Consider the following 13,257-nt stretch of genomic DNA (forward strand, 5'->3'; position numbering starts at 1 on the left):
GCTGTGGTCTTTAGCATAATGGACACTGGCCCTAATTCAGAGCCGGACACTCTGAAAGAGCGCTCGCTCTGTCTGAATCAGGGCGTTTTTTTTTTTTTTCTTCTGGAGCGGCCTCCTGGCCGCTTGCATAGCTGTGGGTAACCACCCACAGCTATTGCGAGTGGCCAGGATGATGGTCGCGATGGTCAAAACAATCGCGACCATCGGGGTTGCAACGAGACCCTTCTGGTAGGGTCTCGTGGCCGCAAGCCCCAGAGAGCTTCTGGCTCTAATAGAGCCGGAAGCTCTCCCACTGACATCACTGGTGATGTCAGTGGGGCCACCCACAAACGGCAGGCATTCACATGGGAACGCCTCCGTTTGTGAAGCCACCCCCACGCCACGCCTCCAAAATGGTGCGAGCTGTCGATCAAAATCGACAGTCGCACCCTTTTGGTGCGAGACCCGGAGCGACGGAGCGGCCATCGCTAGCCGGGTCTCGCGCATGCGCACGTCGGAGCCGGCTCCAGCGTGCGCATGCACAGTGGCCTAACATCGACCCGCTCGCGAGCACTATGTCTGAATCAGGCCCACAGTTCCTGCCAGTGATTGGAGTGACATTGTAGCTCTGCATTCATTAACTGACGTACGATTAAGTCGCCCCAGTGACATGTATTTGACCATACCTAGACCTGATGTAGTTCTCCATTAAGTTTTACACACTGTCTAGTAAGTCCCAGGGTCCCCTATTTCATACATTAGTATGTTATAATAATTAAGCACGGTGATTCTTTCTATATTTTATTTATTTATTAACAGTTTCTTATATAGCGCAGTATAATCCGTTGCGCTTTACAATTTGAAACAACATTAATAGAACAAGACTGGGTTGTAAGAGACAGACATAAAGGTAAGAGGGTCCTGCTCGCAAGCTTACAATCTATAGGGACATAGGTGTTGATACACAAGGATAGGTGCTACATATTGCAAATTAGTCCAGCCAGAGGGGGTCATTCAGACCCGCTCGCGAGCAAAGGACGCTCGCAAGCGGGTCAATGTTGTGCGCATGTGCACGACGGAGGGAGCGCCGTCGTGCGCATGCGCGAGACCCGGCGAGCGTCGAGGAATACGTCGCTCGGGGTCTCGCACCAAAGGGGGCGTGCTGTCTATGGTGAGTGACAGCACGCCCCCTTTGGTGGGAGTGCCGGGGGCGTGGCTGCCAGACGGAGGGGTTCCCATGGGAACGCCTACCGTCTGAAGCCGGCCCCACTGACATCAGTAACGATGTCAGTGGGAGTGATTTTGGCTCTGATAGAGCCAAAATCACTCCTGGGCTTGCGGCAGCGAGACCCTACCGCAGGGTCTCGTCGCAAGCCCGATGGTCGCGATGGTCTTGACCATCGCGACCATCTTTTTGGCCGCTCGCATATGCTGTGGGCAGTGACCCACAACTATGCGAGCGGCCGGGAGGCCGCTCCATTTTCAGGTAGGAGGGCACTGATTCAGAGCGAGCGCTCTGGTCAGAGCGTTCGGCTCTGAATCAGGCCCAGAGTGCAGAGGTTCTTGATGAGCTGTATGATCCAGTCACACTGGAAAGTTGGCCTAGGGTCAGGAGGATGTGAATGAAAATACTGTGTGTTAGGGTATGTGTGGACTGTGAGATGTGATGTAATTGGATATGGAAGCTATGAAGGTTATGTGGGAGATTCTGGAATCTGATAAGCTTGTCTGAAGAGGTGAGTTTCCATGGAACGCTTGAATGTTTGGAGACTAGTGGAAAGTCTAAGGTACCCATACACATACCGATGTACTCACGATCCGACGACGTGTCCAATTTCCCTTGAAACTCTCCCCGTCAGCTCTGAACACGGTGTGCACACGATATGCTCTCCAATCTTCATCCGATCTCCTGCAGCCAGACTTTTTTATAGTGCATTGTTTCCTAGATTGTTAGATCTGCCGAACAGCACAGCATATCTGACGATGTGATGTGTGACCTGCGGGGGCGCGCTTCGCATCGTGAGTGGGGACTCATGATTTGGGCATTTTTTTTACCCGATCTAAAAGGTGGAAGCAGGGGTCAGAGCAAAGGATTAGGTAGACACTGAGTGAATGGGGGAGTTAAAGGAAATATGGACTTTGGGCCTGATTCAGACCCGCTCGCGAGCGCATAGCAAGGGTCACAGTAATATAACATCTATGGAAAGGTTAGTCTAAAGTTAAGAGGAAAAGACAATGAGTTGAGCAAAACTGCACCAAGCCTCATGATTTGGGGGCCAGAACCAAAGTCCATCTGAGGGGGTCATCTTGCTGCGTCGTTCGGTATAGCATAGTTGGAGTGGATAAGCAGATTGCATGGGGAGATCAGGAAGGATGCGGGCAGCATTGGCGATCCAGGTACAGGCACAATCCATAGGCATAGTGGAAATGTAGTCGTAGATAAAGAGTCCTTAATAGTAGAAATTTCTGATTTGTTAATTTCTTCTTCTGGTCTCCTCCTGTTTAACTCCTGAATAACTCCGGCTTCAATTTAAATATTCTATTTACACATTAAACTAAACACTTAAGATCTATGCACTGTGGCTAGAGCAGCCTTGGCCATGGCAGCCTAATAGTAACACGTATGAATGTATTGTGCAGGGGCGTATTTACCCATTGGCCAGGATGGCACTCGCCAGGGGCGCCGACCAAAGGAGGGGGCGCCGTCCGGCAGTGCCACCAGCAGCCAAGGGGTGGACAAGTCCCCCGGACCCACAAGTATAGGGCAGACCGCAGTGACAGCGGTCTGCCCTACACAGTTTACAAACACGCAGCTGCCAGCGGTGGCTGTGCTTTTGTAATAGCAGCCAGCCAATGAGAGTCAGACACACTCTCATTTGCTGCTGCGTCGTCCGTGGAGGGAACCGGCTGGAGCTCACTATTGAGCCAGGGCAGCATGTGATGAGAAAGACGTCATGACATATGACGTCTCTCCCATGCAAGAGAAGAGCGGGCGGGACTCTGACTGGACAGCGGTGGTCGCGTCAGGAGCTGGGATCAGGTAAGTCGTATTTTTTTCTTTGTGTGTGTGTAGGGGGGGGCACTGAAATAGGGGGTGGCCGCTACTGGGGGCAATTTATGGGGGGGGGTGCCTGCTACTGGGAGCACTGTATAGGAGTGGCCACTACTGGGGGCACTCTATAGGGGTGGCCACTGCTGGGGGCACTGAAGTAGGGGGTGGCCGCTACTGGGGGCACTTTATGGGGGGTGTCTGCTACTGGGGGCTCTGTATAGGGGTGGCCACTACTGGGGACAATTTAGGGGGTGGCCACTACTGGGGGCACTGTATAGGGGTGGCCACTACTAGGGGTAATTTAGGGGGGTGGCCACTACTGGGGGCAATTTAGGGGGAGTTGCCACTACTGGTGGCACTGTATAGGGGGGACTACAACTGGGGTCTACTACTGGGGGCACTGTATAGGGGGGACTACTGTGGGCAATGCAGCATAGGGGGATTGCTACTGGAAGGTTACTACTGGGGGCACTGCATGGGGGGGCGCCAGTCCCTTACATTGCCAGGGGCGCTTGGATCCCTAGATACACCCCTGGTATTGTGTAACATCTCAGTCACTCTGTATGTATTTTGGCATCATGCTTTGTTATGTTAGCCAATGATGTTTACTGAGAATGTACAATGAATGTGTGAGTAGCTGTGTGTGTTGTGATGATCACAAATGTAGCAACGCAAAAGTGACTAATCTATATAATAACCAAGAAAGCATGCCGGTCTGTCCTTTATGCACGGCCAGAGTTTTGGACCTAGCTTCACCAAATTTGGCAGGGTGGTGTAGTTTGGCCAGGATTAGGTTTTTGCCAAGGTTTGAACTTTGTCAGGGCCACACTGTAACACAACCCCTAAAAATGGGGGGACACTTAAATTACACAGGTTCTGGGGCTGGCTCAAGTGGAAATTGACAGTCTCTAAAAAACCCGTGTGAAAGCTACAAAAGTATCGTTTTATCCTCACAGTCTGAGCAAGTTTCAAACTTTATGAAAAGTTAATTTTAAATCCAGTTAGGCCCTCATTCAGAGTCTCTCGCAAGATGCGATCGGTCGCTTGCAAAAAGGGGCCGGGTATGCAAATCAAGCGATCGCTCTTTGCGCTGTAAGGACGCCCTCTATGTCTTTGTGAGCGACGGCAGTTAGCGTACGCTGGACTTATAAAACCTCCCACCTGTCACTCGCGGCACGCGTCATCTCTGGGAAGAGTCTGATTAATCGTGAACATCGAGGGCCATCGGAGCTGCTCGCAGAGCTTAGGGTTGACCTAACCTACCCCAAGCACTGCGAGCAGTTCAGGTTAAAAAACAAGCACGTCACGTGTGCAATGACGCTACTTTGCTAATTATGCACGCCCTTTAAACACCATTTTGGTGGCCAGATACGCCTGCGTTCGCACAACCACTTCCCGTTTACAAGCACCTTCCCCTGTTACCACCCACAAACTGCACATTCTGTCACTCAAAGCAACGACCTGAAAGTGGCTTGCGAGCTAGCAAAATCAGATCACAACGAATGACTTGCGCACGCGCACTGCGAATTATACAGATGTGCGATTATCGCTCCCTGCGAGCGAGTGTACCCTAACGAGAGACTCTGAATGAGGTCATTAGTCCTTTTTAAATTGACCATATATATTAGTCAGCCATCTGTGTTTGCATGCAAGGGTGTAACTAGAACTTTTTGGACCACATAGCAAGAACTTTTAAAAAGGCCCCCCCAAATGTAAACAAATGCCACGCAGTAGTAGTTTCCCTTATACTTTATGCCACACAGTAATGCCCCTTATACTACACAGTAATGACATTTACACATTATACCACACAGTAATGCCCTTTTCAGATTATGCCACAGTAGTAGTGCCCCATATAACACATTCCACACAATAGTAGTGCCCCTTACACATTATGCCACACAGTAATGCCCCTTACACATTATTTCTTTGCAACTGGCGGCGCTGTCTCTCCATGCCTGTCTGCTGGAGTGCCAGCTGTAATCAGCTGGCAGGTCAACACCAAATCAACTCTGCTGACACCTTTGCACCCAGGGTACTTACGCCACTGTTTGCATGCATGTTAGCAAACAGAGGGGTCCTTTTCAGGATCAATGAAATGGGGTTATAGATGAGGACAATGTAAACAAATAAAGGCTGCAGGTGTACTTCGGGTTCCAATCTTCAACCTGGGCACCGCCGGATATCCCAGCTAGTGTAATAGTTTTATTCAGAAAATGTCACTTTTACGTAGCATCAGCGTATGCGTCCTTATGTATCATCCATCATGAGGATCGGATGTCAGGTCGCTGACGTATTTACGGGAGTGAACTTGAGAGTCTTTAGCAAAGTCAGATTTTCCCACGGAAATTATCTGTTGATTTAAGCCGCAGCCTCTGTGGACTGAAATGCAGATTAAATGAGGGCAGTGCTGGGTTCTGTGAACTTACAGACTTCATGACAAGTGATATGATGGAGCGCACAGCGCTGGAAAAATCACTTAACTCCCAAATATCAGGACAATACAGCAGTGTCAGCCTGTGAGGGGTGACGGGAGAAAATACAAGCGGAACTACAATAAATATAAATTTTATGAGTATGTAAAATTACCGATCAGTGGATAGTGCTATTTAATCAGGAGAAAAGGGTTATAATTATGCTTAGTGTGGGAATTCGTGGTTCACTGTGTCCCAACTTGCACCTAACTGAACCGACCCTAAAGTTTGTGAATTATTTGTACCTTGAATTGTACTTTCACTGTGGGGTCTATTTACTAAGCTGTTAGGAGATAAAGTGAACAGTGATAAGGTATCAGCCAATCAGCTCCCAACTGCCATTTTTCAAACACAGCCTGTGACATGGCAGTTAGGAGCTGATTGGCTGGTGCCTTATCGCCGTCCACTTTATCTCCTAACACAGCTTAGTAAATAGACACCTGTGTGCTACAGTGCATTCCATCAATGGTATTGCTGCAATATTAAAATTATTTGTCTGTGACTTTATGGGCTCATGTATACCCAGTTGTCTTATGGTTCATGTAAACCACTTATAACCTGCCCCACATCACTTACACCTCCTCATACCTATCCCACATCATTTACACCTCACCCTACCTGTCCCACATCATTTACACCTCACCATTCCTGTCCCACATCATTTACACCTCCTCATACCTATCCCACATCATTTACACCTCCTCATACCTATCCCACATCATTTACACCTCCTCATACCTATCCCACATCATTTACACCTCCTCATACCTATCCCACATCATTTACACCTCCTCATACCTGTCCCCACATCATTTACACCTCACCATACCTGTCCCACATCATTTACACCTATACATACCTGTCCCACATCATTTACACCTCACCATACCTGTCCCACATCATTTACACCTCCACATACCTGTCCCTCATCATTTACATCTCACCATACCTGCCCCCACATCATTTACACCTCCACATACCCGTCCCCATCATTTACACCTCCACATAACTGCCCCACATCATTTACACCTCATACCTATCCCACATCATTTACACCTCCGCATACCTGTCCCACATCATTTACTTCTCCACATATCTGTCCCACATCATTTACACCTCCACATACCTGTCCCACATCATTTACACCTCCGCATACCTGTCCCACATCATTTACACCTCCACATACCTGTCCCACATCATTTACACCTCCACATACCTGTCTCACATCATTTACACCTCACCATACCTGCCCCACATAATTTACACCTCTGAAGTGTGTGATTATTCATTAGGAGGGGTGTACCAGAGGTTCTGCACTGTGTCTTCACATATTTACCTTTAAAATAAAGATTTTCCCTACTTTTTCACCTGCTCCGGGGGCTGGGCACAAAAAATAAAAAAGCAAATTTCCTGAGAAAAAAAGCAATGTGAGTTTGGAATTCGTGGTTCACTGTGTCCCAACTTGCACCTAACTGAACCGACCCTAAAGTTTGTGAATTATTTGTACCTTGAATTGTACTTTCACTGTGGGGTCTATTTACTAAGCTGTTAGGAGATAAAGTGAACAGTGATAAGGTATCAGCCAATCAGCTCCCAACTGCCATTTTTCAAACACAGCCTGTGACATGGCAGTTAGGAGCTGATTGGCTGGTGCCTTATCGCCGTCCACTTTATCTCCTAACACAGCTTAGTAAATAGACACCTGTGTGCTACAGTGCATTCCATCAATGGTATTGCTGCAATATTAAAATTATTTGTCTGTGACTTTATGGGCTCATGTATACCCAGTTGTCTTATGGTTCATGTAAACCACTTATAACGTGCACTGTGATGTACTGCAAAATACATGGCCGCTGCAGTCTGCTTTGAATGTGCTTGATATGTGCACACAGCAAGAGTAACCTGTTTTTTCTGTTAGGTTTCACGCGTTAATTGAAAACGGATTTTGTGACTGTATAAAAGTTACCTGAAAAATAAAATGAAGAAAAGTCGGAGTGTGATCACTATCACAACGGAAGAGGTAGGCGCTTTTCTTTGTTTCATAAGTGATTCATCTGATTCAGCATCGGCCTTTTTTTTTTTTTTTTTTTAGTGGAGAAAGCAGTCAGGGTAGCCAAGGGCTCCTGAGATTTGATATAAAAATTATTAGAATAATACAATGAAGATATTTATAACTTATAAACATCTTCTTTGTTTATTGTAATAATTTTTATAGTTAACACTCACCAGCTTTGTGGAGCTTCCTGGGACTGCAGGGAGATGGGAGATGAGGCAGTAACAGATCAGCCTCACTTCTGTATAGTCAGACCCTGCTTGCAGTGCTGGGGGGGGGGAGCCACACCACAGGCAGTAAGCTGCACAGAAACAGAGCTAATAGAGGCATGCCTCTGAGTATGGGGGGCTTGGCTTGAGCATTGATGGACATCTTGGATGTGTCATGTGACCAGGAAGTGCCCTGAAGTGTTCAGAGTTCGGAGCTAGCAGCAGCAAGAGAAGATGCAGGTAGGAGAATCAATGGACATTGAAGCTTAGTGTAGTGAGGAGAGAGTTACAGTGAGTAGAGGTTGAGACACGCTCCCAGCACTCAGACCCATCTCCATGGGTGCCTCCCCAGCCATTGACCTCACCGCATGTCACTGGGAGAAAACTAAAAGTGTGTAAGTCACCGGCACGGAATATAATCATATAGATGTAATGCAATATAGGTGCTGAGGTTTCTGGAGAGCTTCAGGTCAATGCATGACTGTCAGTTGTGCGTCAATTATTATGGGGCATGTTTATTAATAGATAATAAGGATTCCATATTGCCGCAATTCATATCAATAAGGAATCCTTATTCGCCTAAATGTATTATTACCGAGTCGCCGGGACCTATGCCTCCGCGATCTCTTTACTTTGTGTTTCGGCAATGCTGCGATTATTATACACATATAGGGCCTCATTCAGAGGCGGTCAGAGGATGCAAGCGGTCGCTCAGAAACTGGGCGGTCGCTTGCATCCTGACCAGCCGCCTCTGTTTCGGTCGTTAGGCTGTGGGTTTACACCCACAGCTCTAACGACCGCTCGGGTGATGGTCGCGATGGTCAGAGACCATCGCGACCATCGGGGCTTACGACGAGACCCTAGGGTAGGGTCTCACTTGTCGTACGCCCCGGAGAGCTTCTGGCTCTGTCAGAGCCGGAAGCTCTCCACTGACATCACTAGTGATGTCAGTGGGGCCTTCCCCAAACGGTAGGCGTTCCCATGGGAACGCCTCCGTTTGGCCTGCCACCCCCCCCCGGCCCGCCTTCCAAACGGGGCGAGCTGTCAATCAACATCGACAGCTCGCCCCCTTTGGAAAGAGACCCGCTACGACCGGCGCTGTCGGTCATCAACAGCTCCAGTGTCGCGTGTGAGGGGGATAGAGGCCCTCATTCAGAGGCGGTTGTTAGTTGCAAGTGGTCGCACTGAATCCAGGCGGGCCGCTTGCATCCTGAACGACCGCCTCCTTGTCGATCGCTAAGCTGTGGGTTACCATCCACAGCTTAACGACCGACCCGGTTGATGGTCACGATGGTGAACACCATCGCGACCCCATAAGGCTGGGTCTGGGCACTCGTAAGCCCCAGGGAGCTTCCTGCTCTGAAAGAGCTGGAAACTCCCCACTGGTATCACTGATGATGTCAGTGTGGCCGACCCACAAAACGGTAGGCGTTCGTTAAGGAACGCCTCCGTTTTGGAAACCACCACCCCCGACCCGCCTACAAAAAGGGGCGAGCTGTCGATTAACATCGACAGTCGCCCCTATTGTAGAGAGCTCCGGAGCGACAGAGTTTCTCTGTCGCTCCGGGGTTTGCGCACGCGTAGTGTGGCCGCTGCGCGTGCGCAAGGCTAACTATCGACCCGGTTGCGAGCACATCGGTGCTTGCGACCGGATCTGAATGAGACCCAGAGTGTGGGGGTCCCTTCATGAAAGCAGGAATCAACATCAGGCTATGTCAGGCTGGCTAATTGCACTATAACAGTACGACACACAGTGCCAGGTCCCCCCTGCCAACCCCAGCCTGGCCAGCATGGAGGGGAGGAGTCCTTTGGGGAAGGAACTGGACAGACAAAAGACACGCGCCCCCTGGGAAAGTCATCCACGTGCTGAATGGCGCTGGGACTCCTCTCTCATCCCTGGTCTCTAGCAGCCAAAGTAACATGTAGAAGACACAGGGCCTGATTTATCAAGGAACGCAGTGGCTTATACGAACGCAATCTGTTAATTATTTCGCACTGCGCATGCATCGCATTGCACCTGCGCGAGCCACATGCTCCGTTCAGAACTGTGATTGCAGAGGCTACGCAGGTCCAAGATAGAGTGATTGACAGAAGTGCCATTTGGGGGTGGTGACGGGGGTGGGGGATTGTTGGTCAAACCTGCTGTGAAGCGTTGGCGTGCAAAAGCCGCTGCTTCGTGACTCTAGCTCCAGCCGCCAGTATTGTAGCTCTTTATGAAAAGATAATCCCCAATCCCTCATTTCCAATTTTAGATTAAAAGAGTACAGTACGGGCAATGGTATTATGAAGTTCATTAACAGATCACAAGGGGTCTTTGTGCAAATAGCCATCAGACTGTCCCCATCCACTAGAAGAGATTTAGGGGCCCATTTATCATTAAATATTTGCGGCTTATTCCCTGAAAACACCCGTTTTCAGGGGGTAATTGCAAATATTTAGAATGACCCCCATGTATGAAGGAGGGAACGCAGCAGATATCTCCGATACCTGCTGCGATCCATCCATTCCCGATCGCAGCCACAGCCCCCATAGGTTTCTATGGGGAATACGATGCTACCAGATTTACCAACTTCCAGAATGCGAAACTGTAGATGGCGTTAGCCTGTTGTAGCCTATGAGCTACACTTCACATAATTATCCGGGAGAAAGTTCCCCCGAAACCCTCCCCAGCAATTCATTCCTGGACAAAAGCCCATGGAAGATGATGTTTTGCCTCTTTCTGAGACAAGATTTTTGGCGGGAAAAATCCAAACTTGGTGGGAAAATTCGAACCTATCCGAGCCTGCACATCCCTTGTTGTAATGACATATAATGAAGAGTTAGGCAGAACGGTTAGTAAAAGAGAACAGTATTACCTGCGGCTTTACCGTCCATGTGCTATTTTATGGCCTGATGATTCATCTGTCCATTTCTCTTTCCTGGCAGAGCTCGAAGGGCTTCCCCGAGTGTTTCCTGAGCAAATCCTACAGCTCTTACGGGTACAATATTGGCATCGATCTCTGGAAAGGAAAACGTCTCTGCCCTGGGACGTTACAGTTGCCCCCTCTACATCAGAGGCAGGTGAGGAGAGCCAGGACGCCGGATTACAGTCACCGCCCTACCACGTTACCTCTGCTTCTGCCGCCGAAAATCGCCGTAACGCCGGTGGAGAGAGAACGGTAAGTGTAGCGTTATCAACATCACCAAATACATGAGCTCACGTGTACCTGTTCCTTAACGCGGTAGAGACAGACGGTTTGTGAACACAAGTTCAATAGGCACCACAGATGGTTCCCACAGCTTTGCATGGGGTAGGCACTAGGGTTAGGGTTAGGCACTAGGGTGGGTGGGTTCGGTTTAGGGTGTAGGGAGGTTAGGTTTAGGCACTATGGGGAGAGGGTTAGGATTATGGACCGGGGAAGGAGGGTTATGTTTAGGATTGGGGGTGAGGGTTAGGATAACAACCGGTGTCGATATCCTAACCCTGTCGGGATGCTGGTGTCAGGATTTTGACCGTCGGGATCCTGAGCACTGGCATCCTGTACCCATCCCTTCCTGAGTTTTGAGTCTTACTTGCATCGCAGCCACAACAAATTTTCTAGCTAGTGCGCTAGGGATTAGTATTTTTTCTCGCACAGCAATTGAGGCGATGGCGCGGGTTCCTGGTATTGGACTTCTGTCTTTTGCCTTTTTACCCATATTAGCAACTAAGTCACACACATAAGCTACATGAAATGCCAGCTGGAGTGAGTATTCAGGGTACCCCTGCATTGTACTCTTATCGCATTAGTGATGCCATTATTATTATTTATATGGCGCCACAAGAGTTCCACAGCGCCTAACAAAGTACATAAACAAATAGGTGACCAGTGACTTATGCTGCCCATCCATTACACGATGCTGGGGTCGATTGCACGATTACGACGCCGTCATCTCCCACGGGGTGAACTGCATACACTGAACGTTCAGTGTATGCAGATCAATCATCCCCGAACATGGCAACCTGACGGTGGTCGTCAGGTTGACCGTCATGTTCGGGCGATGATTGATTGATGTTAAAAATGACCAGCGGGCACGCGCATCGCTGGTCGTTTTTAACCTTTTACTGCCCAATTTGCGGGCGATTACCAAGCGATGGAGCGATAACGACCGTCGTTATCGCTCCATCGCTAGGTATAATCGCCTAGTGGATGGGCAGCTTTAAGGTCATCCTGCCACATCTCTGAACATACAAAGTTGATGATATCGTCCAGATTGGCCTGCATGTACGGCCGATCATAGATATCGTTATCGTTCATGCGGGAACATGCATCGTTGGTCGTTCACTGAATAAAAATTAACGATATGAACGATATATCGTTGAACGATATCGTTATCGTTCATATCGTAACGATATATCTGTCCGTGTGTACGCACTTTTACAGTACAATACAATACAGGACGAGGACAAAATAATAAACATTGCTACATTAGCGACCATAACACCCAGATAAGCAACAGAGCAAAGCAGTAAAGTGTTAGGTACCCTAGTGGGGAGTAAGACGTAGATGAAAATAAAGTAGGGAGAAGCACAAGATGGTAGAGGGCCCTGCTCGTAAGAGCTTACATTCTAAAGGGGAGGAGCAGACAAACAGGGGTGACACAGATGGGGTAGGCAGGGAGGAAGGAGTATGTAGCAGCAATTTAGGATTGAGAGCTGGAAGGCTATGATGAAGTAGAGGGTCTTGAGAGCCCGTTTGAAGGATTATAGGGAGGTGGAGAGTCTGATGGGGAGAGGGAGAGAGTTCCAAAGGTGGGGAGCAGCACGTGCTAAAAATGCCATTGTGAAAGTCTCTGGCGATTCGCTTGGCGCAGCTAAGTTGCAGGTCAAAAAACAGTTATATGGCGTGACATCTGTAGCACAGGTATAGTAATCCTACATTAATCATACAATTAAAGAAACACACTTTTGGATGAAAATGTTATACATATATTTGATTGGATTATCAATACATTTGGCCAACTACATTTGACTGTATTGTACAGCTGTCACCTGGAACATATTCTATACATAGTATAAAATAAAGTCCCTGGTTGGCGTCTATCTGTCTGTTCAGGCCAATCTTGAGAACCGCTGGATGGATTTTGATGCAGTTGTCACTAGTGTATAGAGCATGTGTGGAGGAAAGATTATGTGTATGACACAGTAATGTATGACAATAGGGAGCAGAGCAGTGATGATATTAGTGATGTAGCTGTCACTAGTGTATAGAGCATGTGTGGAGGAAGGATCAGGTGTATGACACAGTAATGTATGACAATAGGGAGCAGAGCAGTGATGATATTAGTGATGTAGGTGTCACTATTGTATAGAGCATGTGTGGTGGAAGGATTAGGTGTATGACACAGTAATATATGACAATAGGGATCAGAGCAGTGATGATATTAGTGATGTAGGTGTCACTATTGTATAGATCATGTGTGGGGGAAGGATTAGGTGTATGACAGTAATGTATGACAATAGGGAGCGGA

General features: G+C 48.3%; 1 protein-coding gene across 1 annotated transcript in view; it reads left to right on the top strand.

Annotated features, from left to right (window-relative positions):
* Positions 1 to 13,257, top strand: part of PDE4B (phosphodiesterase 4B) — a 521,027-nt gene that overhangs the window by 71,859 nt on the left and 435,911 nt on the right. Inside the window, exons 2-3 of the mRNA XM_088442380.1 lie at positions 7,424 to 7,525; positions 10,693 to 10,925. Coding sequence (XP_088298506.1) covers positions 7,484 to 7,525; positions 10,693 to 10,925 — 275 coding nt within the window. The 5' untranslated portion in view covers positions 7,424 to 7,483. The remainder of the gene's footprint in view (positions 1 to 7,423; positions 7,526 to 10,692; positions 10,926 to 13,257) is intronic.

The sequence above is a fragment of the Taudactylus pleione genome, unplaced genomic scaffold, assembly GCF_031769625.1.
Source record: "Taudactylus pleione unplaced genomic scaffold, aTauple2 ptg000310l, whole genome shotgun sequence".
Lineage (NCBI taxonomy): Eukaryota > Metazoa > Chordata > Amphibia > Anura > Myobatrachidae > Taudactylus > Taudactylus pleione.